Consider the following 27,475-nt stretch of genomic DNA (forward strand, 5'->3'; position numbering starts at 1 on the left):
CTTTTACTTTGCTATTTCTACTGGGTTTGTTCCATGTAGCTTAACTTGCTGTTTCTGGACTTCTGGTGTCGCAGACCGAACCGGTCCCCCCTAAAAATCAGTCCCCCAAGCCTTCACTTCACACGTGTCATTTCTGAGCATCACGAGCAATTCACCGATTATCACCTCGTTTCTGCTTAAAACTGCACTCCAGTCATCGTCTATCTCAGCAACAGATATCTGAAACTTTAGTACAACAATCATTTCCACATAAATTCAGCATTATTTCATAATAAAAGATGGCGGATCGATCAGGGTGCCTCCGCCATTTCAAAGCGTCAGTAATGACTCGCCAATTATTGCCTCATTTCTGCTTAAAACTGACTTTAGAATAATTTAAGAGGTTTTACTTTGTCATCTGATGGTTAATAATCACATTAATCCATTTGATTGCTTTGGGTGTAGAGAGTCCGTCTCAGACGTGCTGCCGTGGTCCGAAATGACGCATGCGCAGTGAAGGCACGGAGGGCCGATTTTTTTGGGGGCGGGGGGGGGGCTTCAGTCTGCAACACCAGTTTTATCAAGCAGCAAACTTCAATGGCCTCAGATGAAGCCCTGCCGTAAGAAGAAAAAGTTGCAGTTCCTTGACTGGCTGCTGGAGGCTGGTTCAAAACAGAGCGCATTCCCATAGAGGTCCATGTTAAAATGTCCAATTGTAAAATGTTCAACTGTCTACAGCCTGGTACAAAAACTGTTTTGATCTCTACACAGTTTCCTCTTCCATGACAACTGTACAAAGGGTGAATTTTTTTTAACTATTTAGTTTAAGACATTTTAAGACATAAAGTGACTGAACGTAGGTCAGTGTACAGTACAACTCAATGTGGCTGCTTGCTGTTGTGGAGGGCTGTGTCTGTCATTCAAAATTTTTTTTTTTTACAAAAACCTGGAATAATACTGCTTGTTGTGCTTCAAACTTCCTAATGGGTCATCTAAAGCCTGGTTCACACAGCAGGATCTTAAAATTATCTTTAGGTTTCCAAAACCTGAGAAACCACACACATGAAGATAAAAAAAATCATGGATCTAACAGGTTTGGTCGTACAGCTTGTGGTGTTCAGCCACACGGTAAGGACAACAACACCACACACAAACAGATTTCACACACGAACATTCACAGCTCAGACAGGAAATCTCGCAAAATCTCTCGCGATTAAACGTGACTTCAGAGTAAACAAAGGGAGATACTTTGTGGACTATTTAAAACAGAGGGGAAAAAAAACTATACAAAAAGAAAAAGAAAAGGTGTTCTTTAAAGGAGTGGAGACAGCGTGACCACCAGACTTTCTGGTAAGTCAGAACAGCTGTTTTAATTTTATTTTCCGCTCCGTGCGTCCGTCACCTCGCTTTCTGATTGGCTGCACATCACATCCAGCAGGCTGCGTGCTCGTTTGCGGTTGGAGGACACCACACACACTGTGATATCGGGCCAAAAAAGTCCAACATGTTGAATATCCCCGATTTGCGATCGGCGCTCCTGACACCCTTCCGTGCAGATCAGAGCGCTCTTAACACACCGCATACGACAGGAATATCTGATAAGATTATCTTTAGCATCATCACGATTGTCGGGGCGTCCTTAAGATTGTCGGAAGGAAAGCTCGGGTCCGATATTGGCCTAGTTATCCTGCCGTGTCAACCAGGCCTAAGACCTCCTTGCTGCAATATTCACTCTGAGTGAAATTCTCATGGTATTTAATATTATACACTAACGGAGTTAGTACTTTAAGTTAAGTTATTAGTAGCCTGATCTGCTAAGCATCGTTATTGGAAAATTACTGAGAAAATAAGCAGCTCATAACTTTTAATGTCCACACCAAACCAAATGGTTTGGTGAGAACTGCCACACAGTCCCCAAAAATACAATTTAATAAACACCCGAACTGAGATTAGGCTGTTAGCTTAGGTGATTTGGACTCAAAGAGAGGGGCGTGTTTAGGCATTTTTCATCACACACTGACTCACCCACACACCACCTCTTTATGCATTAATGAGTTCATCGCAAACCAGCATTAATGTTGCTGCCAAGAGGGCACCGCCCAGATACGGGCTTCACTTCATCTGATCCGGGTCTATATATAAAATCTATGGGTGATGTCACGTAGGCTTAATCCAGTATATATAAAGTCTATGGGTTTTATGTGTCCCTGCGCTTCTGCGTTTGTTTAGTTTCTTATTTAACTCCCCACTGCAGCACTCCCTCATTGCCACATTGTTTAGGGTTCTCCTGCTTCCTGTGTATTATTCCCAGTGCCTTTTCAGTTTTTGTTTCTCTGTTGGCTTGCCTCTACTGGTGGTTGGCTCTCACTACGGTATTGTATCACTTCCTGTTCCGGAGCACAGCAGTGTTTTGCTGTATCTGTTAGCTGTTTAATCTGCGCAGTTAGACTGATCTAGATAACGATTTGTTTCACAATGTAATCTTCACGTGCCTTAACTAAAGCACTCCCTCTGCTGAATCACCTCTAAATTATTTACACATTATTCACTTTGTGTGTTTTTAGGAATCCGCTAGCTTAGCGCAGCTACTAGCTCTTAGCCGATTTAGCATGGCGGCTTCTCCTGTCTCTCCCGCACTTTTCTGCTCTGGGTGTGAAATGTTTAGTTATTCCTCGGCCTCCTTTAGCAGTAATGGTACTTGTAATAAGTGTAGCTTATTCGTAGCTTTGGAGGCCAGGCTGGGCGAATTGGAGACTCGGCTCTGCACCGTGGAAAATTCTACAGCTAGCCAGGCCCCTGTAGTCGGTGCGGACCAAGGTAGCCTAGCCGCCGTTAGTTCCCTTCCAGCAGATCTCGAGCAGCCGGGAAAGCAGGCCGACTGGGTGACTGTGAGGAGGAAGCATAGCCCTAAACAGAAGCCCCGTGTACACCGCCAACCCGTTCACATTTCTAACCGTTTTTCCCCACTCGGCGACACATCCGCCGAGGATAAAACTCTGGTTATTGGCGACTCTGTTTTGAGAAATGTGAAGTTAGCGACACCAGCAACCATAGTCAATTGTCTTCCGGGGGCCAGAGCAGGCGACACTGAAGGAAATTTGAAACTGCTGGCTAAGGCTAAGCGTAAATTTGGTAAGATTGTAATTCACGTCGGCAGTAATGACACCCGGTTACGCCAATCGGAGGTCACTAAAATTAACATTGAATCGGTGTGTAACTTTGCCAAACCAATGTCGGACTCTGTAGTTTTCTCTGGGCCCCTCCCCAATCGGACCGGGAGTGACATGTTTAGCCGCATGTTCTCCCTGAATTGCTGGCCCTGAATTGCTGGTGTCCAAAAAATGAGGTGGGCTTCATAGATAATTGGCAAAGCTTCTGGGGAAAACCTGGTCTTGTTAGGAGAGACGGCATCCATCCCACTTTGGATGGAGCAGCTCTCATTTCTAGAAATCTGGCCAATTTTCTTAAATCCTCCAAACCGTGACTATCCAGGGTTGGGACCAGGAAGCAGAGTTGTAGTCTTACACACCTCTCTGCAGCTTCTCTCCCCCCTGCCATCCCCTCATTACCCCATCCCTGTAGAGACGGTGCCTGCTCCCAGACCACCAATAACCAGCAAAAATCTATTTAAGCATAAAAATTCAAAAAGAAAAAATAATATAGCACCTTCAACTGCACCACAGACTAAAACAGTTAAATGTGGTCTATTAAACATTAGGTCTCTCTCTTCTAAGTCCCTGTTGGTAAATGATATAATAATTGATCAACATATTGATTTATTCTGCCTTACAGAAACGTGGTTACAGCAGGATGAATATGTTAGTTTAAATGAGTCAACATCCCCCGAGTCACACTAACTGCCAGAATGCTCGTAGCACGGGCCGAGGCGGAGGATTAGCAGCAATCTTCCATTCCAGCTTATTAATTAATTCAAAACCCAGACAGAGCTTTAATTCATTTGAAAGCTTGACTCTTAGTCTTGTCCATCCAAATTGGAAGTCCAAAAAAACAATTTTATTTGTTATTATCTATCGTCCACCTGGTCGTTACTGTGAGTTTCTCTGTGATTTTTCAGACCTTTTGTCTGACTTAGTGCTTAGCTCAGATAAGATAATTATAGTGGGCGATTTTAACATCCACACAGATGCTGAGAAGACAGCCTCAACACTGCATTTAATCTATTATTAGACTCAATTGGCTTTGCTCAAAATGTAAATGAGTCCACCCACCACTTTAATCATATCTTAGATCTTGTTCTGACTTATGGTATGGAAATAGAAGACTTTGTAACTAGGTTTAAGGATATGATTCCTTCTTTATGTTCTCTAATGCCATATACCAACACAGTGCAGAGTAGCCACCTAAACTCTGTGAGTGAGATAGAGTATCTCGTCAATAGTTTTACATCCTCATTGAAGACAACTTTGGATGCTGTAGCTCCTCTGAAAAAGAGAGCCTTAAATCAGAAGTGCCTGACTCCGTGGTATAACTCACAAACTCGCAGCTTAAAGCAGATAACCCGTAAGTTGGAGAGGAAATGGCGTCTCACTAATTTAGAAGATCTTCACTTAGCCTGGAAAAAGAGTCTGTTGCTCTATAAAAAAGCCCTCCGTAAAGCTAGGACATCTTACTACTCATCAATAATTGAAGAAAATAAGAACAACCCCAGGTTTCTTTTCAGTACTGTAGCCAGGCTGACAAAGAGTCAGAGCTCTATTGAGCCGAGTATTCCTTTAACTTTAACTAGTAATGACTTCATGACTTTCTTTGCTAATAAAATTCTAACTATTAGAGAAAAAATTACTCATAACCATCCCAAAGACATATCGTTATCTTTGGCTGCTTTCAGTGATGCCGGTATTTGGTTAGACTCTTTCTCTCCGATTGTTCTGTCTGAGTTATTTTCATTAGTTACTTCCTCCAAACCATCAACATGTCTATTAGACCCCATTCCTACCAGGATGCTCAAGGAAGCCCTACCATTAATTAATGCTTCGATCTTAAATATGATCAATCTATCTTTATTAGTTGGCTATGTACCACAGGCTTTTAAGGTGGCAGTAATTAAACCATTACTTAAAAAGCCATCACTTGACCCAGCTATCTTAGCTAATTATAGGCCAATCTCCAACCTTCCTTTTCTCTCAAAAATTCTTGAAAGGGTAGTTGTAAAACAGCTAACTGATCATCTGCAAAGGAATGGTCTATTTAAAGAATTTCAGTCAGGTTTTAGAATCCATCATAGTACAGAACTGTTGACCATAAAATTTTATTACAGAGATTAGAGCATGCCATAGGTATTAAAGGCACTGCGCTGCAGTGGTTTGAATCATATTTATCTAATAGATTACAATTTGTTCATGTAAATGGGGAATCTTCTTCACAGACTAAGGTTAATTATGGAGTTCCACAGGGTTCTGTGCTAGGACCAATTTTATTCACTTTATACATGTTTCCCTTAGGCAGTATTATTAGACAGCATTGCTTAAATTTTCATTGTTACGCAGATGATACCCAGCTTTATCTATCCATGAAGCCAGAGGACACACACCAATTAGCTAAACTGCAGGATTGTCTTACAGACAAAGACATGGATGACCTCTAATTTCCTGCTTTTAAACTCAGATAAAACTGAAGTTATTGTACTTGGCCCCACAAGTCTTAGAAACATGGTGTCTAACCAGATCCTTACTCTGGATGGCATTACCCTGACCTCTAGTAATACTGTGAGAAATCTTGGAGTCATTTTTGATCAGGATATGTCATTCAATGTGCATATTAAACAAATATGTAGGACTGCTTTTTTGCATTTGCGCAAAATCTCTAAAATTAGAAAGGTCTTGTCTCAGAGTGATGCTGAAAAACTAATTCATGCATTTATTTCCTCTAGGCTGGACTATTGTAATTCATTATTATCAGGTTGTCCTAAAAGTTCCCTGAAAAGCCTTCAGTTAATTCAAAATGCTGCAGCTAGAGTACTGACGGGGACTAGAAGGAGAGAGCATATTTCACCCATATTGGCCTCTCTTCATTGGCTTCCTGTTAATTCTAGAATAGAATTTAAAATTCTTCTTCTTACTTATAAGGTTTTGAATAATCAGGTCCCATCTTATCTTAGGGACCTCATAGTACCATATCACCCCAATAGAGCGCTTCGCTCTCAGACTGCAGGCTTACTTGTAGTTCCTAGGGTTTGTAAGAGTAGAATGGGAGGCAGAGCCTTCAGCTTTCAGGCTCCTCTCCTCTGGAACCAGCTCCCAATTCAGATCAGGGAGACAGACACCCTCTCTACTTTTAAGATTAGGCTTAAAACCTTCCTTTTTGCTAAAGCTTATAGTTAGGGCTGGATCAGGTGACCCTGAACCATCCCTTAGTTATGCTGCTATAGACTTAGACTGCTGGGGGGTTCCCATGATGCACTGAGTGTTTCTTTCTCTTTTTGCTCTGTATGCACCACTCTGCATTTAATCATTAGTGATTGATCTCTGCTCTCTTCCACAGCATGTCTTTTTCCTGGTTCTCTCCCTCTGCCCCAACCATTCCCAGCAGAAGACCTCCCCTCCCTGAGCCCGGTTCTGCTGGAGGTTTCTTCCTGTTAAAAGGGAGTTTTTCCTTCCCACTGTGGCCAAGTGCTTGCTCACAGGGGGTCGTTTTGACCGTTGGGGTTTTTCCGTAATTATTGTATGGCCTTGCCTTACAATATAAAGCGCCTTGGGGCAGCTGTTTGTTGTGATTTGGCGCTATATAAATAAAATTGATTTGTTTTGATTTTGATTTGTTAGAGTTTTGCTGCTGTCCCATGCTCCTGATTTTTGCCTGTCATCTTGAATTTGTTACTTGGTATGAGAACTTTCTGTGCATTGACCTATTGCTCATTTTTAAATAACCCTTTTCTGCTTGGACTGATCACCCATGTGTCTAACCTCTGCCTGTTTTTGACCAAGCCTGTTGCCTGTGCAATATTTTTGTAGAAAGTAAACAGGTTCATACCTACTTTCTGTTGTGGTTCTCTGCATTGGGGTCTTTTCCCAAACTATTATAATGAGGCCCAATGATGTCAAGAATAATGTTACATAGTGTGTGTGTGGCACCATTTTAATGCACTTTAAGCATCTGCATGAGATGGAAAATCTCTCTCTCTCCTTCCCCTGGAGTCCAGTTTGACACAAGTTACTTCGCCAGCTGAAGCCAGTACCCCTTTACAGCTGTAGGAGCTGAGACCATGTAGATTAAATGACTTATCCAAGGACACAGACAGGCAGCGTCAGCAGGATTCAAACCCAGGCCTGCATATTTGCAGGCCAGCTCCTGAGCAACCTGCTTTGACATAACATTTTTGTAATGTGTGCAATGTACTGACCTGAAGGTCCTGATCAGGTTGTTCAGGTTGGTGGAAATATCGTTCATGGTGAGACGCAGAGGACCCACAATGTTTCTCAGACTGCACACCGCAGAAGAAAAAATCTCAGTTAATCTACAAACGACACTGATACAAACATGGTCACAGTACTGAAACCATCTATTTTAGCATAATTTTGTGCTGCGTTAAAAAAATTGCGTTATAAAATATATACTATATAAAATTTATTTTAAGTGTGAAAACTGTACTTGTACATTCACTACATCACAGATGTCAAATTCTACATTCAAGTCATAAAACTTAGCTTGCAAGTCAAGGTCTGGGAGCATGTGCCTTGAACTGCACTTTGTCGCATCCATGACAGCTAGATGGCAACCAGACAGACAACTGGTCCATCCCCACATCTCTAAAATGATCATCTACCTCCCACAGCCAGATGAAGCGTGGGCGTCCCCTTGGCCTTCTCCAGCCACTGGGGTCTTCAACACTCAGGCACCTGTGTGCTGGATCATGGACAGAGAAATACGCCACATGGCTAAAATATCGAAATGGACGCACCATCATAATGGGCCTCATGTATTAACGTTGCGTACGGCGATATTTTAGCGTATATGGGGTTGTATAATAAAAATGTTATTGTGCTGTTTTGCACCTGTCTTAACGTAACCCTGAGAATGTATTTGTTGTTTAATTTTGTTTTAGCACTCTGGGGTCAGTCTGAACTGGGAGCGAAGAGCTGGATGTACTTGTTATTATTACACTGATAGCACGACTTTGTTTTCGTAGCCACTAACGACTGGGAGTGAAGCATGCTGGGATCATTCTGAACTGGGAGTGAAGAACTGCTTTTATTATATCTTTGAAATAACTTTCAGATGCCTGTTGATTAAAGAAATTATGTGCGCCAGGGAGGTTGAGTTGGCCACTCACCCTCCCTTCGCGGACACACTAGAAAAGAGGGAGTAGAACCATGCTTCAACAGAGTCTGCTGCGGGTTAACGTACGAACGCCCAGCCGGTTGACAGGCGCACTCTGCTGAAGGTGTTGGCTCTCCACCTTAAAAGGCGTCACGGTAAGAGAAAAATGCGCTGCAACCACTTGTGTTTGATGTAACTGCTTTTGTGGGGAATAAATATACGCCTTTTTATTCTAGCAAAATGCAGTCTGTGTGATCATTTCTGTGTGCGATCTGACCGAACCTTGTGTTTCAAAACAGGGGTGTACGCCAAAACGGCTGCGCTACTTGGCATTTATCAATGTGGTCATTGGCGTACGCTGCGCTGAAAATATACACCAGGTCGAGAGGTGGCGTAAATTATACACCAAAATGAACCAGCACTGGAATCCACATAAAAATGAAGATGATCAACATGATAAACAGTGCCATTATACAAATCAATGCATATGTTACATAAATAACACTTTCCTGATTATACTACATAATAATCAATACAAATCCCGCTTTGCGGGATTGTTATGGAGCATGATCCGTGGCTACAGCGCTGACTGCAAAGACAGCGCTGCACGCCCTTTTCTCCAGACTTCGAGCCTGGAGCCAGAGCAGCGCTGCGCTTAACTTTATGTGTTGTGATCGTTTCAGACAATGAAATTGATAATAACAACTGTAGTTTCGTCATTCCCTTAATTCGCCCGTACTGCAACCAGGTTCTGTCGTCTCCATTCGGTTGTCACAATAAAATAAATACAGAAATACATTTAAAAAATAAAGAAATCTGACAGATTAGGCGTGTCTTATTAATTGAGCGAGCAAATATCCACGTCAAGAATTATTGACAAGTGAAAAGAGAATACAGTGGTCCCTCACTATAATGCCGTTCACCTGTCGTGGCCTCGGAGTCTCGCGGAGTATTTAGTCCAATTTTGCATGCCTTTTTTTTTTTTTTTTACAGTGTTCTGTGTTCTGCGTATCTGTTTATAAGAATCTTGTCGCCCAGAAGAAAAACGAGCGCCAACAACTACTCATAACTGTGTTTGTCACTCGGAAACAAACACCTGCTGCAGCGAGATATGAGTGGGAAAAGGTGCAGCGTCAGGACGCAGAGGCCCGATCTGTGAAATACTGGTGAGTCATTATTAATAATTTCTTATGTGTCCAACCTCGTTCGTTGATCATTAAAATTAATTTGTTAGTTCTAAATGCCATCATAATTATTTATAGGAAAACGTTCTATTTTTATTTCTCAAACAAATGTTTGGGCCTGAAACAGTTTGGTATTATTTTCCTACTAAGGTTTGAACTTTGAGAGTGTTTACACACGAGAGAAAAGTGAGAAAATGTTCATGCCTGATTGAGAAAGTGTATAAACTGTGTAGTGAGGGGTTTTACAGCTTTGAAACGTCTATAATAATTGTAAAAAATAACGCTGCCTAACATCGCAGTTTCGCGTATTTCAGGCTATTTTTTAGAACATAACTCCAGCGATTAATGAGGGACCACTGTAACACTTTACTGATTATATACTATAAAACAATTGATACGACGGCCGCTTTTGACGCTCTATTGGCACGCGTCGTGATTGGTGACGTTCTTTTTCATTGCCGTCTTCCTGGCTTCCATGTCGTAAAATGAGGGTGTGTCTGAAGCGGAGTCTGAATATTTATGGGTGTGTTTATTATAATTACGATCGTTTCCACCCGCCGCATTTATCAAGATCACGTCAGGCGTACGCCAGAAATGGGCAGGTGCGCACTGCTTGATACATGTCACGGCGACTTTGCTGTATTTCAAGTTTACGCCGTAAATTTACGTCACTAGTGCGCAACAATGATACATGAGGCCCAATGTAACTTCTTGGGGATCCCACATATTTTCAGGATGTCCTCGAGTTTGTAATATGCAGTATTAAAATCAAATGGAAAGCTGCCATATTAAACTGTTGTAGATACATGAATGCATTAATAACTGAAGGGGCACATGTTGAACCATCCAAAAACACCCTTATTAATTTAAGATAAAGAATTATTTTAAAGTATTTTAAAATCATATGGACAGATGCATAAATCAGCCAATGGCTGATTTATGGAGGTGGTGGCTGTGAGTGGAGGGAGACAGAAAGCACTCTGACACAGTGAAAGTACTGTGTTCATGTCCATCTGTAACATGTCAGTGACCACACCCTCTGTCCCTTTACCAGATTTGTCTCTAAAATTTTATGGATTCTATTGGTGACCAGATTAGCTCTCCAGCCAGTATTTTTAAAACATTCGCACAGTTCCAGTACCAAGAGGGTGACAATTGGTGTGGTGTTATCCCATTTGGATGTGACAATCTACTCCATCTACTATACCCAAAGCCACAACCATTTTGTCAAGATAAGTTTACTAGTAGTGTTCAGACTTTTGGGAGGTGGGAGTAGATTGCTTGTCTGCTTGAGTGATTCCCACCCTGGATACAATGTGGTCCTCTTGTGTTGAGGATGGTGCGAAGTGTGGTACAAGAACATGTTCCCAGACGTGACTAGGTTTCTCCATAATTACACAAAAACATATACGCATGCTGATACAAACAAACACACCATCTGGTGAGCTTCTCCACTGTGATCCGTTTTTGGATGAGGTGCTGAGCTTGAGAGTCAATGAGGGGCAGAACTGGATCCTCTGTGGCCTGGTCCTTGGCTGCCATCTGGTGGGGACATAAGCAAACCTCAGTCTATGCAGACATAAGTACCAACAAGGAATCATACATTTGATCTTTTTCTAGCGTAGTTTTTTAAATTTAAATTTCTATAACTTGCACATGAGTATTTGCAATTTGACTGCTTGTTATACACTTGTTCACATATCATCATTATTGGTATAGTTAAAAGAAAAAATGAAAATGCAACAAAAACAGAAACCAATGTGAAAAGTATTGATAATTAACATCCAACATGTATTTTAAAATGTTGGACCCATTTTTGTGAGTATTTCTGGTGTTTGAAAGAATTGCTTTATTAGCTTCCATTTGAATTTCCTCTAAGTGTTTGAATTGGTTACTGCATGTGCTTCACTACATATTCCTTCTTATTTTGTTTTTTTTTTTAAATCTGTAGTGTGTCATTCAGAGATATGGCTAGAGATGATTTATAACATTCCCACCTGTTTCCTCTATTCATTTTAATCACATACTCTTCAACTTGGACCAATGTCCAAGACTTTTAACCCTGCCCTGTTTTATTATTAGAAAATTCCTTCATTGTAAATATTAGAAGAAGTCCATATTTTAGGCATAAATTCCTCTCATATATGTTCCAAAGACTTTAGGCTGCCATCTTTACAAAGTTGATATGATTTTGTAAGTTCATGTTCAGTTCATTCTTTTTTTAAATCTGCATCTATATGTTAGGGAACAAAATATTTAATGTCTGATATGGGTTAGTACAGATTGTTCTATAATCTCGATAATTATTTTTTCCTCCAGATTTTTTATGAAACCCATGTCCATTCACCCATTTGAACTTCCCTCAGAAAAGTGTCAATGAAAAGTAGGATCTGGAGGCCTTTTCCTATACTGAGATATAGCGAGGTTTTAACTGTGCAGCCCAGAAATAGTACATCAAGTTTGGAGGTTGAAGTTCTCCCTGGGGCAGAGAAAGCTGCAGTGTTTTTAGTCTGATTCTTGGGCATCTTCCATGCCATATAAATTTTGCAATGAGCCTGTCCAGTTTATCAAATATTGATGTAGGAATAACAGGGAGCATCTGAAAAGGATGCAGGAGTTTGGGCAACACATTCATGCGTATCCTTTTGATAGGTCCCAACAGAGACCCAGGTGAAGTGTGGACCACTGGTCCAAATCCTAAACAATACTCTCGATTATACTTCTGTAACTCGCTTCATATGCTGTAGTTGATCTAGCAATAGGAGCATTTGATACCATCTTCTCACCATATGAACCCACTTGATTTTTTTTTATGGAATTCCAATACCTATATCCATAGCCACTATTTATCCAGATTTCCTCAGTAACCTAAAAAGTACCCAGATGTAGAGACAATATCCTTTAAGTGTGGAATTGGTGTTGCAGGTTCTACTAAGTATAAGTGCACATCATCAGCATACAATAATTTATGTTGTTCATCGTTGACACATTTTTACATTAATGAACTATAATTCCCCCATGTGGCCATGATCAACTACTAAACATAGAAACCAAATGATCTGCACAGCCATGGCTGTGCAGACCATTTGGTTTCTATGTTTAGTATATTTTTTTTGGTCCTGCATGCCTTTTTACGTGTTTTGGATGTGCATGTCTCCACTGCATCACATGATCAACTACTATACATACTTTAATAATTTGCCCATTTTCGTCTGATCTCATCTAATCTCACTCACCTCTGACTGTGCAACCACCTCGCCTGCCTCCTCACGCAGGATCCAGATCCCCTTGTAGAACTGCCAGACCTTCATCTTTTGGATCTCAATCTCCTTATGCAACACCTTGTAGTCTCCAGCAGCAGGTGATGACCTCCTCTGCATGGAAGGACTTCCTGCAACAGCGTCTGCTCCATCACTCAGCTCATCCTCCAAGTCATCTTCGTCCAGCTCATCCTCATCTTTTGCATCAGTAAAGGAAGAGTTAGGTGCATGATTAGAGCCATACAGAAACATGAGAGTCTCATCAGTCCTCCATTCCTTCAACGTTCTTGTTAGGTCTTCAAGCAGTTTCTCACGGACAGAAGAGAGCTTTGCTCCAGCCACATGATGCTTGAGTAGATCACATAGCCCAGCTGCCCCTTTCTTGCTCATACCCACTTCAGTGATGTTCAGGCCTGGCTCACTAGATGAGTTCATATTACAACTGTCCAGAGGGGTGCTGGGAAGACTTAAAGTAGGGAAATCTGACGGAGGCCTGTTGCCTTTTGTGGGGTTGGAGCTTGAAAACGGAGGCGGTGAGGTTGTGTGTTCTGCCTGTTTGGGTTTTGAGTCAATAACAAGCGGAGAAGTCTGAGGGACTGTCTCAGCTGAACTACACAGACTCATCTTGGCTACACTCTGCTCTACACTGGCTTCATCAAGCGAACCTCTGTCCTCTAGCACTGCTTCTTTGGATGTTCCAGCATCACTGCAAAGCTCTGCTTTACATTCAGGTTTTTCACTCCTCCCGTTTCCCTCTGCCTCTTCATTCTGGCTTTGACTAAGCAGGATCATGTCTTCATCTTGCCCTTGGGTCAGTTCACTTTGTTTTTCAGTCTGTCCTTGAGCTTCTTTCTGTCCTTCGTGCATTCTTTTAGGCAAGTTGCCCCAGTGGACTCTGGGTCCTCGTTTCTGAGGGACCACACTGGAAACAAATTCCTGCTCCTGTTCAGCATCGCTGCTGTCATCCTGGCTGAAGTGGTCCGTATGTTTCAGAGAGCCATGAGACTCCTCAGGGTCAGTCAGAGGGTTTTCAACATCCTTTTCCTGAAGAGGACGCTCTGACAGGTTGACCTCCTCTCCAGCGCTACCACTGAACACACAGATTACACTTAATTAATTCATTATTAACGCTTTATTTCACTCACAGTTGCAAAATCATAAAAACTGTGTTGTTATAACACATACACATCATATACACACAGTTTAATAAAATACAACAAAAGCCACTTGGTTTCAGTCAGAGCATGGGTATCGCATTTCAAAGTCACTCAGTGCTGCTTCGAATACAACCCCTGGCAAAAATTATGGAATCACCGGCCTCGGAGGATGTTCATTCAGTTGTTTAATTTTGTAGGAAAAAAAACAGATCACAGACATGACACAAAACTAAAGTCATTTCAAATGGCAACTTTCTGGCTTTAAGAAACACTATAAGAAATCAGGAAAAAAATTGTGTCTAAAAAAGTAACCGTTACTGACTGCCACAATTTTTTTTCCCTGATTTCTTATAGTGTTTCTTAAAGCCAGAAAGTTGCCATTTGAAATGACTTTAGTTTTGTGTCATGTCTGTGATCTGCTTTTTTTCTACAAAATTAAACAACTGAATGAACATCCTCCGAGGCCGGTGATTCCATACTTTTTGCCAGGGGTTGTAGAGTTACATCAATCATGACAATACTGAAAAAGACAGTTTGTTAAATCACATGAGGGCAGGTCATCCTCAAAAAGAGTAACCATACATCAAGTATAATTCTGCGGAAAGCTACCAAGACTCCCACAGACGTTTTTCCAAGTCTACCGTGATATAAGCTGCAACTAGACAAATGTGCATGCATATGTTGTGTGATCTAGGCTGTGCAAAGGTCTGATGTGTGCCACAGAATGAATGATGAGTACTGGTTAGGAAGAGTGAAAACATCGGTCTACATCGGGGTCACACAATTTAGGTCCCACATTCCTTTTGAGTTGGTCTGTCATGTTCCCCAGCATAATGTTTACAGCAAAGGTTAGACTGCACATATACTAAACAAACCCTGAGTGACATTACCCTTTGGGTTTCTGTAGAGACCCTGAACAGCCAATACGAAGCCCACATCTGAGCTTTGCCATGTTCACAACAGCAGCATTATTGATTCAAGGTGATCTCATTAATGCATAAAGGGGTGGAGCTTCGGTGGCTCAGTGTGTAATTAAGGAAGCCTGAAGGCACCCCTATCTTCAAGACCAAACCAGAGCAAAGACACAGGCGATGGTGATAAAGAAAAACTCCGTCTGATGATATTGAGGAAGAAACCTCAAGCAGACCAGACTCAAAAGGGTGACCCACTGCTTAGGCCATTCTACCAATTATGAGGTATTTGCAAAGTTGTACAAAGCTGAAGAAACAGAAAACCAAACAACACAACATAACAAAAGAAAAGACAATTCATTTGATGAGAAATCCACACAGGTGTTTGCACCACAGGCAGGGGTCATCCAGCATTCCTCATGCCGTCAGTGGGCCTGTTTCCACAACAACGTCCATTCCAAATGCAGACTGCAGTGTGTGGCACCAGCTTCAGGCCTGGCATCTCAAAATCAATCTGGCACCCTGCGGTTTGTAGCCGTCAATCTCGCAATCCTGTGCAACATCACAGGGTTTACATAAATGTATCACTTTGGTGTGGGCATTAAAAGTTATGAGCTGCTTATTTTCTCAGTAATCATGCATTAATGGCGCTTAATGGATCAGGCTACCATTATCATACAACAGTAACTACCACAAGAGTTTCAATCAGCATGGCTACTGCAGCAGAGGGGGCCTTAGATTATCCATTAGGACGTTTCACCACACAACAAGTTGTATTATTCCAGGTGTTTGTAATAAAATACTCCAAATTAAACCGACACAGGCGTCCACAGTTGCAGCCGCATCAAGTGGAGACTGAGTTATAGATGTTCTGAGAGGCGGAGGCACTCGGCTCAGACAATTAAAAAATAAAAAAGCAAGATCTGTACAGCCAATAGGCCTGTACATTACTTGTATGCAATGGCCACAAGGCGGGTACAGTGTATACGGCGATGCATAACACCAGTGCATGTTCCCAGACCTGACAGTGTTACAACCCCAATTCCAATGAAGTTGGGACGTTGTGTAAAATGTAAATAAAAACAGAATACAGTGATTTGTAAATCCTCTTCAACCTATATTCAACTGAATACACCACAATGACAAGATATTTAATGTTCAAACTGAAAAAAGTTTATTGTTTTTGTGCAAATATTTGCTCATTTTGAAATGAATGCCTGCAACACGTTTCAAAAAAGCTGGGACAGTGGTATGTTTACCATTGTGTTACATCACCTTTCCTTCTAACAACACTCAATAAGTGTTTGGGAACTGAGGACACTAACTGTTGAAGCTTTGTAGGTGGATTTCTTTCCCATTCTTGCTTGATGTACGACTTCAGTTGTTCAACAGTCCGGGGTCTCCGTTGCTGTATTTTGCGCTTCATAATGTGCCACACATTTTCAATGGGCGACAGGTCTGGACTGCAAGCAGGCCAGTCTAGTGGCTTGGCATTGCCTTGCTGAAATAAGTAGGGATGTCCCTGAAAATGACGTTGCTTGGATGGCAGCATGTGTTGCTCCAAAACCTGGATGTACCTTTCAGCATTGATGGTGCCATCACAGATGTATAAGTTGCCCATACCATCACAGATGCTGGCTTTTGAACTTTGCGCTGGTAACAATCTGGATGGTCTTTTTCCTTTTTTGTCCGGAGGACATGACATCCATGATTTCCAAAAACAATTTGAAATGTGGACTCATCAGACTGCATCACGCTTTTCCACTTTGCGTCTGTCCATTTCAAATGAGCTCGGGCCCAGAGAAGGCGGCGGTGTTTCTGGATGTTGTTGATGTATGGCTTTTGCTTTGCATGGTAGAGTTTTAACTTGCACTTCTAGATGTAGCGACAAACTGTGTTAACTGACAATGGTTTTCCGAAGTGTTCCTGAGCCCATGCGGTATGATTCTCTGAATCTTCTGATTATATTATGGACTGTAGATGATGGAATCCCTAAATTCCTTGCAACTGAATGTAGAGAAACATTGTTCTTGCTTGCCTCTACTGGTGGTTGGCTCTCACTGCGGTATTGTATCACTTCCTGTTCCGGAGCACAGCGGTGTTTTTCTGTATCTGTTAGCTGTTTAATCTGCGCAGTTAGATTGATCTAGTTATCTAGATTACGATTTGTTTCCCAGTGTAATCTTTACGTGCCTTAACTAAAGCACTCCTTCTGCTGAATCACCTCTAAATTATTTACACATTATTCACTTTGCGTGTTTTTAGGAATCTGCTAGCTTAACGTAGCTACTAGCTCTTAGCCGATTTAGCATGGCGGCTTCTCCTGTCTCTCCCGCACTTTTCTGCTCTGGGTGTGAAATGTTTAGTTATTCCTCGGCCTCCTTTAGAAGTAATGGTACTTGTAATAAGTGTAGCTTATTCGTAGCTTTGGAGGCCAGGCTGGGCGAATTGGAGACTCGGCTCCGCACCGTGGAAAATTCTACAGCTAGCCAGGCCCCTGTAGTCGGTGCGGACCAAGGTAGCCTAGCCGCCGTTAGTTACCCCCTGGCAGATCCCGAGCAGCCGGGAAAGCAGGCCGACTGGGTGACTGTGAGGAGGAAGCGTAGCCCTAAACAGAAGCCCCGTGTACACCGCCAACCCGTTCACATCTCTAACCGTTTTTCCCCACTCGACGACACACCCGCCGAGGATCAAACTCTGGTTATTGGCGACTCTGTTTTGAGAAATGTGAAGTTAGCGACACCAGCAACCATAGTCAATTGTCTTCCGGGGGCCAGAGCAGGCGACATTGAAGGAAATTTGAAACTGCTGGCTAAGGCTAAGCGTAAATTTGGTAAGATTGTAATTCACGTCGGCAGTAATGACACCCGGTTACGCCAATCGGAGGTCACTAAAATTAACATTAAATCGGTGTGTAACTTTGCAAAAACAATGTCGGACTCTGTAGTTTTCTCTGGGCCCCTCCCCAATAGGACCAGGAGTGACATGTTTAGCCGCATGTTCTCCTTGAATTGCTGGCTGTCTGAGTGGTGTCCAAAAAATGAGGTGGGCTTCATAGATAATTGGCAAAGCTTCTGGGGAAAACCTGGTCTTGTTAGGAGAGACGGCATCCATCCCACTTTGGATGGAGCAGCTCTCATTTCTAGAAATCTGGCCAATTTTCTTAAATCCTCCAAACCGTGACTATCCAGGGTTGGGACCAGGAAGCAGAGTTGTAGTCTTGCACACCTCTCTGCAGCTTCTCTCCCCCTGCCATCCCCTCATTACCCCATCCCCGTAGAGACGGTGCCTGCTCCCAGACTACCAATAACCAGCAAAAATCTATTTAAGCATAAAAATTCAAAAAGAAAAAATAATATAGCACCTTCAACTGCACCACAGACTAAAACAGTTAAATGTGGTCTATTAAACATTAGGTCTCTCTCTTCTAAGTCCCTGTTGGTAAATGATATAATAATTGATCAACATATTGATTTATTCTGCCTAACAGAAACCTGGTTACAGCAGGATGAATATGTTAGTTTAAATGAGTCAACACCCCCGAGTCACACTAACTGTCAGAATGCTCGTAGCAAGGGCCGGGGCGGAGGATTAGCAGCAATCTTCCATCCCAGCTTATTAATTAATCAAAAACCCAGACAGAGCTTTAATTCATTTGAAAGCTTGTCTCTTAGTCTTGTCCATCCAAATTGGAAGTCCCAAAAACCAGTTTTATTTGTTATTATCTATCGTCCACCTGGTCGTTACTGTGAGTTTCTCTGTGAATTTTCAGACCTTTTGTCTGACTTAGTGCTTAGCTCAGATAAGATAATTATAGTGGGCGATTTTAACATCCACACAGATGCTGAGAATGACAGCCTCAACACTGCATTTAATCTATTATTAGACTCTATTGGCTTTGCTCAAAAAGTAAATGAGTCCACCCACCACTTTAATCATATCTTAGATCTTGTTCTGACTTATGGTATGGAAATAGAAGACTTAACAGTATTCCCTGAAAACTCCCTTCTGTCTGATCATTTCTTAATAACATTTACATTTACTCTGATGGACTACCCAGCAGTGGGGAATAAGTTTCATTACACTAGAAGTCTTTCAGAAAGCGCTGTAACTAGGTTTAAGGATATGATTCCTTCTTTATGTTCTCTAATGCCATATACCAACACAGTGCAGAGTAGCTACCTAAACTCTGTAAGGGAGATAGAGTATCTCGCCAATAGTTTTACATCCTCATTGAAGACAACTTTGGATGCTGTAGCTACTCTGAAAAAGAGAGCTTTAAATCAGAAGTGTCTGACTCCGTGGTATAACTCACAAACTCGTAGCTTAAAGCAGATAACCCGTAAGTTGGAGAGGAAATGGCGTCTCACTAATTTAGAAGATCTTCACTTAGCCTGGAAAAAGAGTCTGTTGCTCTATAAAAAAGCCCTCCATAAAGCTAGGACATCTTTCTACTCATCACTAATTGAAGAAAATAAGAACAACCCCAGGTTTCTTTTCAGCACTGTAGCCAGGCTGACAAAGAGTCAGAGCTCTATTGAGCTGAGTATTCCATTAACTTTAACTAGTAATGACTTCATGACTTTCTTTGCTAACAAAATTTTAACTATTAGAGAAAAAATTACTCATAACCATCCCAAAGACGTATCGTTATCTTTGGCTGCTTTCAGTGATGCCGGTATTTGGTTAGACTCTTTCTCTCCGATTGTTCTGTCTGAGTTATTTTCATTAGTTACTTCATCCAAACCATCAACATGTTTATTAGACCCCATTCCTACCAGGCTGCTCAAGGAAGCCCTACCATTATTTAATGCTTCGATCTTAAATATGATCAATCTATCTTTGTTAGTTGGCTATGTACCACAGGCTTTTAAGGTGGCAGTAATTAAACCATTACTTAAAAAGCCATCACTTGACCCAGCTATCTTAGCTAATTATAGGCCAATCTCCAACCTTCCTTTTCTCTCAAAAATTCTTGAAAGGGTAGTTGTAAAACAGCTAACTGATCATCTGCAGAGGAATGGTCTATTTGAAGAGTTTCAGTCAGGTTTTAGAATTCATCATAGTACAGAAACAGCATTAGTGAAGGTTACAAATGATCTTCTTATGGCCTCGGACAGTGGACTCATCTCTGTGCTTGTTCTGTTAGACCTCAGTGCTGCTTTTGATACTGTTGACCTTAAAATTTTATTACAGAGATTAGAGCATGCCATAGGTATTAAAGGCACTGCGCTGCGGTGGTTTGAATCATATTTGTCTAATAGATTACAATTTGTTCATGTAAATGGGGAATCTTCTTCACAGACTAAAGTTAATTATGGAGTTCCACAAGGTTCTGTGCTAGGACCAATTTTATTCACTTTATACATGCTTCCCTTAGGCAGTATTATTAGACGGTATTGCTTAAATTTTCATTGTTACGCAGATGATACCCAGCTTTATCTATCCATGAAGCCAGAGGACACACACCAATTAGCTAAACTGCAGGATTGTCTTACAGACATAAAGACATGGATGACCTCTAATTTCCTGCTTTTAAACTCAGATAAAACTGAAGTTATTGTACTTGGCCCCACAAATCTTAGAAACATGGTGTCTAACCAGATCCTTACTCTGGATGGCATTACCCTGACCTCTAGTAATACTGTGAGAAATCTTGGAGTCATTTTTGATCAGGATATGTCATTCAAAGCGCATATTAAACAAATATGTAGGACTGCTTTTTTGCATTTACGCAATATCTCTAAAATCAGAAAGGTCTTGTCTCAGAGTGATGCTGAAAAACTAATTCATGCATTTATTTCCTCTAGGCTGGACTATTGTAATTCATTATTATCAGGTTGTCCTAAAAGTTCCCTAAAAAGCCTTCAGTTAATTCAAAATGCTGCAGCTAGAGTACTGACGGGGACTAGGAGGAGAGAGCATATCTCACCCATATTGGCCTCTCTTCATTGGCTTCCTGTTAATTCTAGAATAGAATTTAAAATTCTTCTTCTTACTTATAAGGTTTTGAATAATCAGGTCCCATCTTATCTTAGGGACCTCGTAGTACCATATCTGTTGTGAAAGTGTAGGTACACAGACCCACAACAGGGGGCGCAATGAACGGACAATGGAGGAAGGTGAATAACAAGGTTTACTATTGTGAAACGAGCACAATGAATACAACAATCACAATTTGGGGTCGAATCCGCTGGTGTCGTGTGGGCAGGCTCGAAGGTAGGAGACGTCCGTCTCAGTCGAACCGAAACCACCCAGACAGATCTCCTCTGCCACCGAACCCTGGAAATACTGGAACCGCCAAGTCCCGAAGTCCCAGGTGGCCACTGCCTCCGCTCGTCGGATCCGGTACTGCTGGCGGGAGAGAGCAACAACACAGGCGTGGATGCGACAGCACCCAGTAACGGAGAGGGGAGAAGCCGCCTCCACCTCTAGTCACAATATGGCAGGCAGGTGAGTACTTATCCAAGCAATTTAGCTTTCAGTAATCAGCAGTCCTGAAAAGGTTTAACAAGTCTTTTAATCAGAATATAAATGCAGAGTACGTTACCTCAGTCTAAAGGCGATATCTCGGCACTGAGGTGGAGACGCCGTCCTCCTGATATACCTCTGTGCTGAGTGGAACAGCTGTGTCCAGTGATGGGTGACAGCTGTCACCCAGGCTGCTCCCATAAGGCGGCAGCGCCCTCTGGTGCCTGGAGCCCGCACTCCAGGCAGGGCGCCCTCTGGTGGTGGTGGGCCAGCAGTACCTCCTCTTCAGCGGCCCACACAACAATATCACCCCAATAGAGCGCTTCGCTCTCAGACTGCAGGCTTACTTGTAGTTCCTAGGGTTTGTAAGAGTAGAATGGGAGGCAGAGCCTTCAGCTTTCAGGCTCCTCTCCTGTGAAACCAGCTCCCAATTCAGATCAGGGAGACAGACACCCTCTCTACTTTTAAGATTAGGCTTAAAACTTTCCTTTTTGCTAAAGCTTATAGTTAGGGCTGGATCAGGTGACCCTGAACCATCCCTTAGTTATGCTGCTATAGACGTAGACTGCTGGGGGGTTCCCATGATGCACTGTTTCTTTCTCTTTTTGCTCTGTATGCACCACTCTGCATTTAATCATTAGTGATCGATCTCTGCTCCCCTCCACAGCATGTCTTTTTCCTGGTTCTCTCCCTCAGCCCCAACCAGTCCCAGCAGAAGACTGCCCCTCCCTGAGCCTGGTTCTGCTGGAGGTTTCTTCCTGTTAAAAGGGAGTTTTTCCTTCCCACTGTAGCCAAGTGCTTGCTCACAGGGGGTCGTTTTGACTGTTGGGGTTTTACATAATTATTGTATGGCCTTGCCTTACAATATAAAGCGCCTTGGGGCAACTGTTTGTTGTGATTTGGCGCTATATAAAAAAATTGATTGATTGATTGAAACTGTTCACGGAGTTGTTCACAAAGTGGTGATCCTCGCCCCATCTTTGCTTGTGAATGGCTGAGCCTTTTGGGGATGCTCCTTTTATACCCAATCATGACATTCACCTGTTTCCAATTAGGTGTTCTATGGGCATTCTTCAACTTTGCCACTGTCCCAACTTTTTTGAAATGTGTTGGAGGCATCCATTTCAAAATGAGCAAATATTTGCACAAAAACAAAGTTTATCAGTTTGAACATTAAATATCCTGTCTTTGTGGTGTATTCAATTGAATATAGGTTGAAGAGAATTTGCAGATCATTGTATTCTGTTTTTATTTACATTTTAGACAACGTCCCAACTTCATTGGAATTGGGGTTGTAGTTTGGAGAGTTTGGTTACAATAAAATTTTATTCTATTAACTGTTTTTGTACCCATCAGTACATTTATAGTAGTTTCAAACAGTTTAAAAAATTTAAACAAAGAAGCTAGACTTATTTTTTTATATGCTTCGATGGCTTTTAAATAAATTCGAAGAATCTACAAGCGCTGTGTTTAAAGCATTCTTACTGACTTGTAGGACACTGCACATACCGGTCTCCTTTCTTCATCAAAGTAACTTGTGCAGGCCTGTCAGAGAGAACAGCAAAAACACGGACGGCTTTTACAAGCTTCAATCAGCCATAGATCAGGTCAAAGCAGTGATTCCGACAGGGAGATGTGCACCTACCGCTCATGCTGCCTAAGCCACAGAGGCGTCTTCGATATTTGCAGTTCAAACTGTTTGGAGGCTTTGTAACAGAAATTACTGCAAAAACACTAAACACCAGACACACAAACATTACTATCACTGTTTCTTTAGAAATTCATCAAACATGCACCAGCACCCACCTTGCGCTCAGTGATGTCATACACCTTGTTGGTCTTCGTTGAAATTTTGTACTGTTGTGATAGGATCTATAAAATAATAAACAGGACAAAATGATAACACAGATTTTAAAACTACCAAAAAATGACATAAGGTTTAAGTAAAGTGACACAAATAATCTTACTTTGCCCAGGTGGTTTGGGCAAACAGGGTAACCACAGAGTTTAACGATGGATCGCTCCTCTATAACATCTCTGTAATGAGCAGGAGTGATAAGCTGAGTCTGCAGAGAAAAGACATCAAAACAGGAGAGACAACATAAAACTGAGCAGGTTAACTACAGAAAATTCAAAAGGGACAGTATCACACAAGCAGCAGTGGCCTGAGTGACCATCAGGACCATATGATTAGCAAAAAGGCGACACAGTCTTTGTGCACATCACAAGATGCCAACATTCGGTACTTTAACATTTCCCATAATCCCCCTGGCGGCCCCCTGACCTTCCCAGAATGCGCCGCGTGCCAGTAGAGTTCCGGCATCTCACAGCGCATGTAAACAATGGCTAGCGAGGATGTGGATGGCGTTGATCCAGCAAGTTCATGGGCGATTATGATGTTGACGATACGTTCTGCCAAGTTGAGAGGGTTATCTAAAGGAGGTGTAACACCTGTGATGGACTTCTGTTGTGCCCCAGCGTTGTCTTGTTGTCCATACTTCACGGGGTTTATTTACATTGCGCCCTGAACCGGAACTCTGCTGAAACCATGGCCCAAAACAGGACGCTTAATGGCCCTCACCTGGATCTACCAGAAAATAACATTTCAGACCTGAATAATTTTTATAGAATTAGTTACCAAAGTTTTGCAGAGCCACTGACTGATTGCTCTGCATTTCCTGCTAATCACAGGGAACAGCCAAATTAACAGTGTAGCTTTGGTTGTACAGAAACCTGAAGAAAGATGAAGTCTGGAATTTGTTTCATAAACAGTATAAACTGCTACTCATAAAAGATGGTTTGGGGATCACATGGGCTCTTGGCGAAGATGGCTGCTTGAAAAGTTGCTCCGTGACCCTAAGCCAAATATATTGAAATTCATCTTTTATTCCGCGCTTTTTTGTTGAAAGGACTGTACTTTTTGTGAGATTAACAATCTCGAAGCTGAACTGACTTGATATACCAATGCCTGGACACGGTGCTGGAAAGATACAACGCCTCGATCCCCCGCTCGAGCAACAGGCTAAAGCTAATAAGAAGATGGATGCGTATGTTAGCAAAGCCCCAGGTGAGCCGCTGCAGCCCGAAGCTAATGCTACATCCAATGCTACGTCAAGTGCCACAGCCAGTGGTGAAGGGACAATAACTCTAGAGTTTCTGGCTCCTCAGATACAGGCAATACGTGACTCGACTGCGAACATTTAAAAAGACACGAAAGATATTAAATCGTCAATAGGGGAGATCGAGACGAAACTTGGAACATTGACATCACGTGTGGATGACATGGAGGAGAGAGTGGTGGCGCTGGAAGAAAGCAGAGGCCCATCAGAGACTGAGCTGGTGACTTTTCGTGAGGAACTAGAAAAAGTGAGAGCCCATTTGGAAAATTTAGACAACATGGAGAGACGTTGTAATATTAAAATTATGGGCCTGCCAGAGTCCAAAGAAGGGAATGACATGATATAGTTCCTGCAACATCAGCTTCCAGTGATGCTGGGCCACCCACTCGGGGAGCTGGAGATACAGCGCGCACATCGAGTGGGTGCGCCAAGGCGCGCCCAGGGAGAACGCGCCCGCGGCCCGTGATGGTCAACATGCTCCACTATCGAGATAAAGAAGAAATACTCCGTGTCGCCAGAGAAAGAGATCAGATCATTTGGCAGGGAGTTAAAATCATGTTTTTTCCCCGACTACTCGAGGGAAACAACGGTCCGCCGCATGTCTTTCAACCAAGTTAAAGCTGCTCTGAGAGAGAGGCAGGTGGAGTATGCTCTCTGTTTCCCTGCAACCCTTGAAATAAAACACAACGGATTTCGTCACAGATTTACTTCACCGGGGGACGCAGCGGAATTTATTGCAAAAAAATTCCCGAAAGACCAATGATCAGTGAACTGGAATTTTTTCATATGTAAGTGCTGAAACTCACTCTACCTGTTGTATTTGCTGAACTCATAATTTGTATTTTGATGTGACTTTTGGAGACTTATAGCAATTGATTAACATACTTATATTTTCCTTCACATATTATTGAAGGGGAAAAACAATACTAATGGATTGTTTGTTTGTTTGTTTTATTGTTGTTGTCATAATTATTTCATATAGGGATGACAATGATAATAAAACATACCCACTTATTTATCCTTAGATGGGGGGGTAAATGAAACGAAATTAAGGGATAAAAATGGAAAAATAGGGAAAGATCTTTGATTTAAAAATATATAAAAATTAAAGAAAAGTAAAATAATTTAATTTATTTTTGTGATTGGAAAAATGGAGGAAGATTATTTTGGCTGATAAAAGATATTTTACTTATGATTAAAACGCAGTCTATTACTATCTTACTTATTTTTGTGATAAAGGAAAAAAAAATCAAACTATTTATTTTCAGAAAAATGTAAATTTTTGTCGACCCAAGAAAAGAAGAAAAATGACATTCATTTCATATAAGTAATTAATATTCTCTTACTTTACAATGCAATTATAAGCACTGTTTTTTTCCTTCTGTTTATTTAAGTTAGAATATGAGAATTTACTAGGAGGTAATATTTAGTTGGCGAGGGGTCACGAAGTTGAGGGCCAGTGATCGCACAAGGTTTTTCTTTTTTTACTTTTTTAGCATGGCTATGCCTTGCTTTTTGTTTTGTTTTTCACCCCACTCTTGTTCTATGGGGTGCGTTCATGTTCTGTTTTTGTGTGTCATGTTTTTATATTTCCCTGTATTGGTCATCTTACGCCACAACCGACCAACCTTAATCTTTATCTTTGTATACAGATGTAATATACATGTTACATTTTACTTAACTTGATGGAGTAATTGACTTTAAGTTGACCAACTGGAATGTAAAGGGATTAAATCATGTTATTAAGAGAAAGAAGATCTTGGCATATTTAAAGTCCTCTAAAGTTGATATAGCTTATATTCAGGAGACCCATTTAACCAAATCTGAGTCATTTAAGTTTAAAGGTTCTTGGATAGGAAAAGTGTTTTCAAGCACTGGATCAAGCAATAGTAGACGGGTGTCTATCATTGTCCACATGTAGTGACACGGACCCACAACAGGAGGCGTAAATGAACGGACAATGAAAGAGTCGAATATGAACACTTTACTGTTGTGAATGAGCACAACCACAACACAGAGGAATGTGAAATTTTGCAGACATTCAATCACAAGGGTGACGTGTGGGCAGGCTCGAGGATAGGAGACGTCCGTCCTGAGATGAACACGAACCACACAATTTACTCCACCACCGAAACCGGAGAATACTGGAGCCGCCAAGTCCCGAGTCCCCAGGTGGCCACCGCCTCCGAAGGTCGGATCTGGTACTGCTGGCAGGGAGCAGAGACAATAAGATATGGGTGTGTGCACACCCAGTAACAACAACGATGGAGAGTCCACCTCCACCTCAACACACACTCGTGCAGCTCCTGTCTCAGTACTTATCTGGTGGGGAAGTAAAGTGAAGCTGTCGCCGGTCACACCAATCCCCAGATAATACTCCGCAGAAAAACAGCTGCAAAAACGAGTTCACTAAACACAGTTAATATGACACAGATCAAGGCTGAGAACGATATCTGAATGGTTCGACGATATCTCGGCAATGAGGTGGAGATGACGTCCGGGTTTTATGGAGTGAGATGATGAAGCATGGATGGGTGACAGCTGTCAAGAGATAATGAATGACAGCTGTCACCCCCGGCTGTGTCTGTGGCGGCAGCGCCCTCTCGTGCCTGAAGCCCGCACTTCAGGCAGGGCGCCCTCTGGTGGTGGGCCAGCAGTACCTCCTCTTCTGGCGGCCCACACAACAGGACCCCCCCCTCAACGGGCGCCTCCTGGCGCCCGACCAGGTTTATCGGGGTGACGACGGTAGAAATCGGCCAGGAGGGCCGGATCCAGGATGAAGCTCCTCTTCACCCAGGAGCGTTCTTCGGGTCCATACCCATCCCAGTCCACCAGATATTGGAACCCCCGGCCCATTCGACGGACGTCCAGGAGCCGGCGCACTGTCTAGGCCGGCTCCCCGTCAATGATCCGGGCAGGAGGCGGCGCCGGACCGGGAGCACAGAGGGGTGAGGTGTGATGTGGTTTGATCCTAGAGATGTGGAATACCAGGTGGATCCGCAGTGAAGCTGGGAGCTGGAGCTTCACTGCGGCAGGGCTGAGGACCTTGAGGATTTTGAAGGGTCCGATGAACCTGGCCATCAGTTTTGGTGATTCCACCTGAAGCGGGATGACCTT

General features: G+C 42.3%; 1 protein-coding gene across 1 annotated transcript in view; it reads right to left on the bottom strand.

Moving 5' to 3' along the window:
* Positions 1-27,475, bottom strand: part of rpap2 (RNA polymerase II associated protein 2) — a 54,322-nt gene that overhangs the window by 15,808 nt on the left and 11,039 nt on the right. Inside the window, exons 4-10 of the mRNA XM_034182998.1 lie at positions 23,207-23,305; positions 23,046-23,111; positions 22,885-22,973; positions 22,749-22,784; positions 12,677-13,790; positions 10,876-10,982; positions 7,340-7,420 (exon numbers count right to left, since the gene is read on the bottom strand). Coding sequence (XP_034038889.1) covers positions 7,340-7,420; positions 10,876-10,982; positions 12,677-13,790; positions 22,749-22,784; positions 22,885-22,973; positions 23,046-23,111; positions 23,207-23,305 — 1,592 coding nt within the window. The remainder of the gene's footprint in view (positions 1-7,339; positions 7,421-10,875; positions 10,983-12,676; positions 13,791-22,748; positions 22,785-22,884; positions 22,974-23,045; positions 23,112-23,206; positions 23,306-27,475) is intronic.

This window comes from Thalassophryne amazonica, chromosome 12 (assembly GCF_902500255.1).
Source record: "Thalassophryne amazonica chromosome 12, fThaAma1.1, whole genome shotgun sequence".
Lineage (NCBI taxonomy): Eukaryota > Metazoa > Chordata > Actinopteri > Batrachoidiformes > Batrachoididae > Thalassophryne > Thalassophryne amazonica.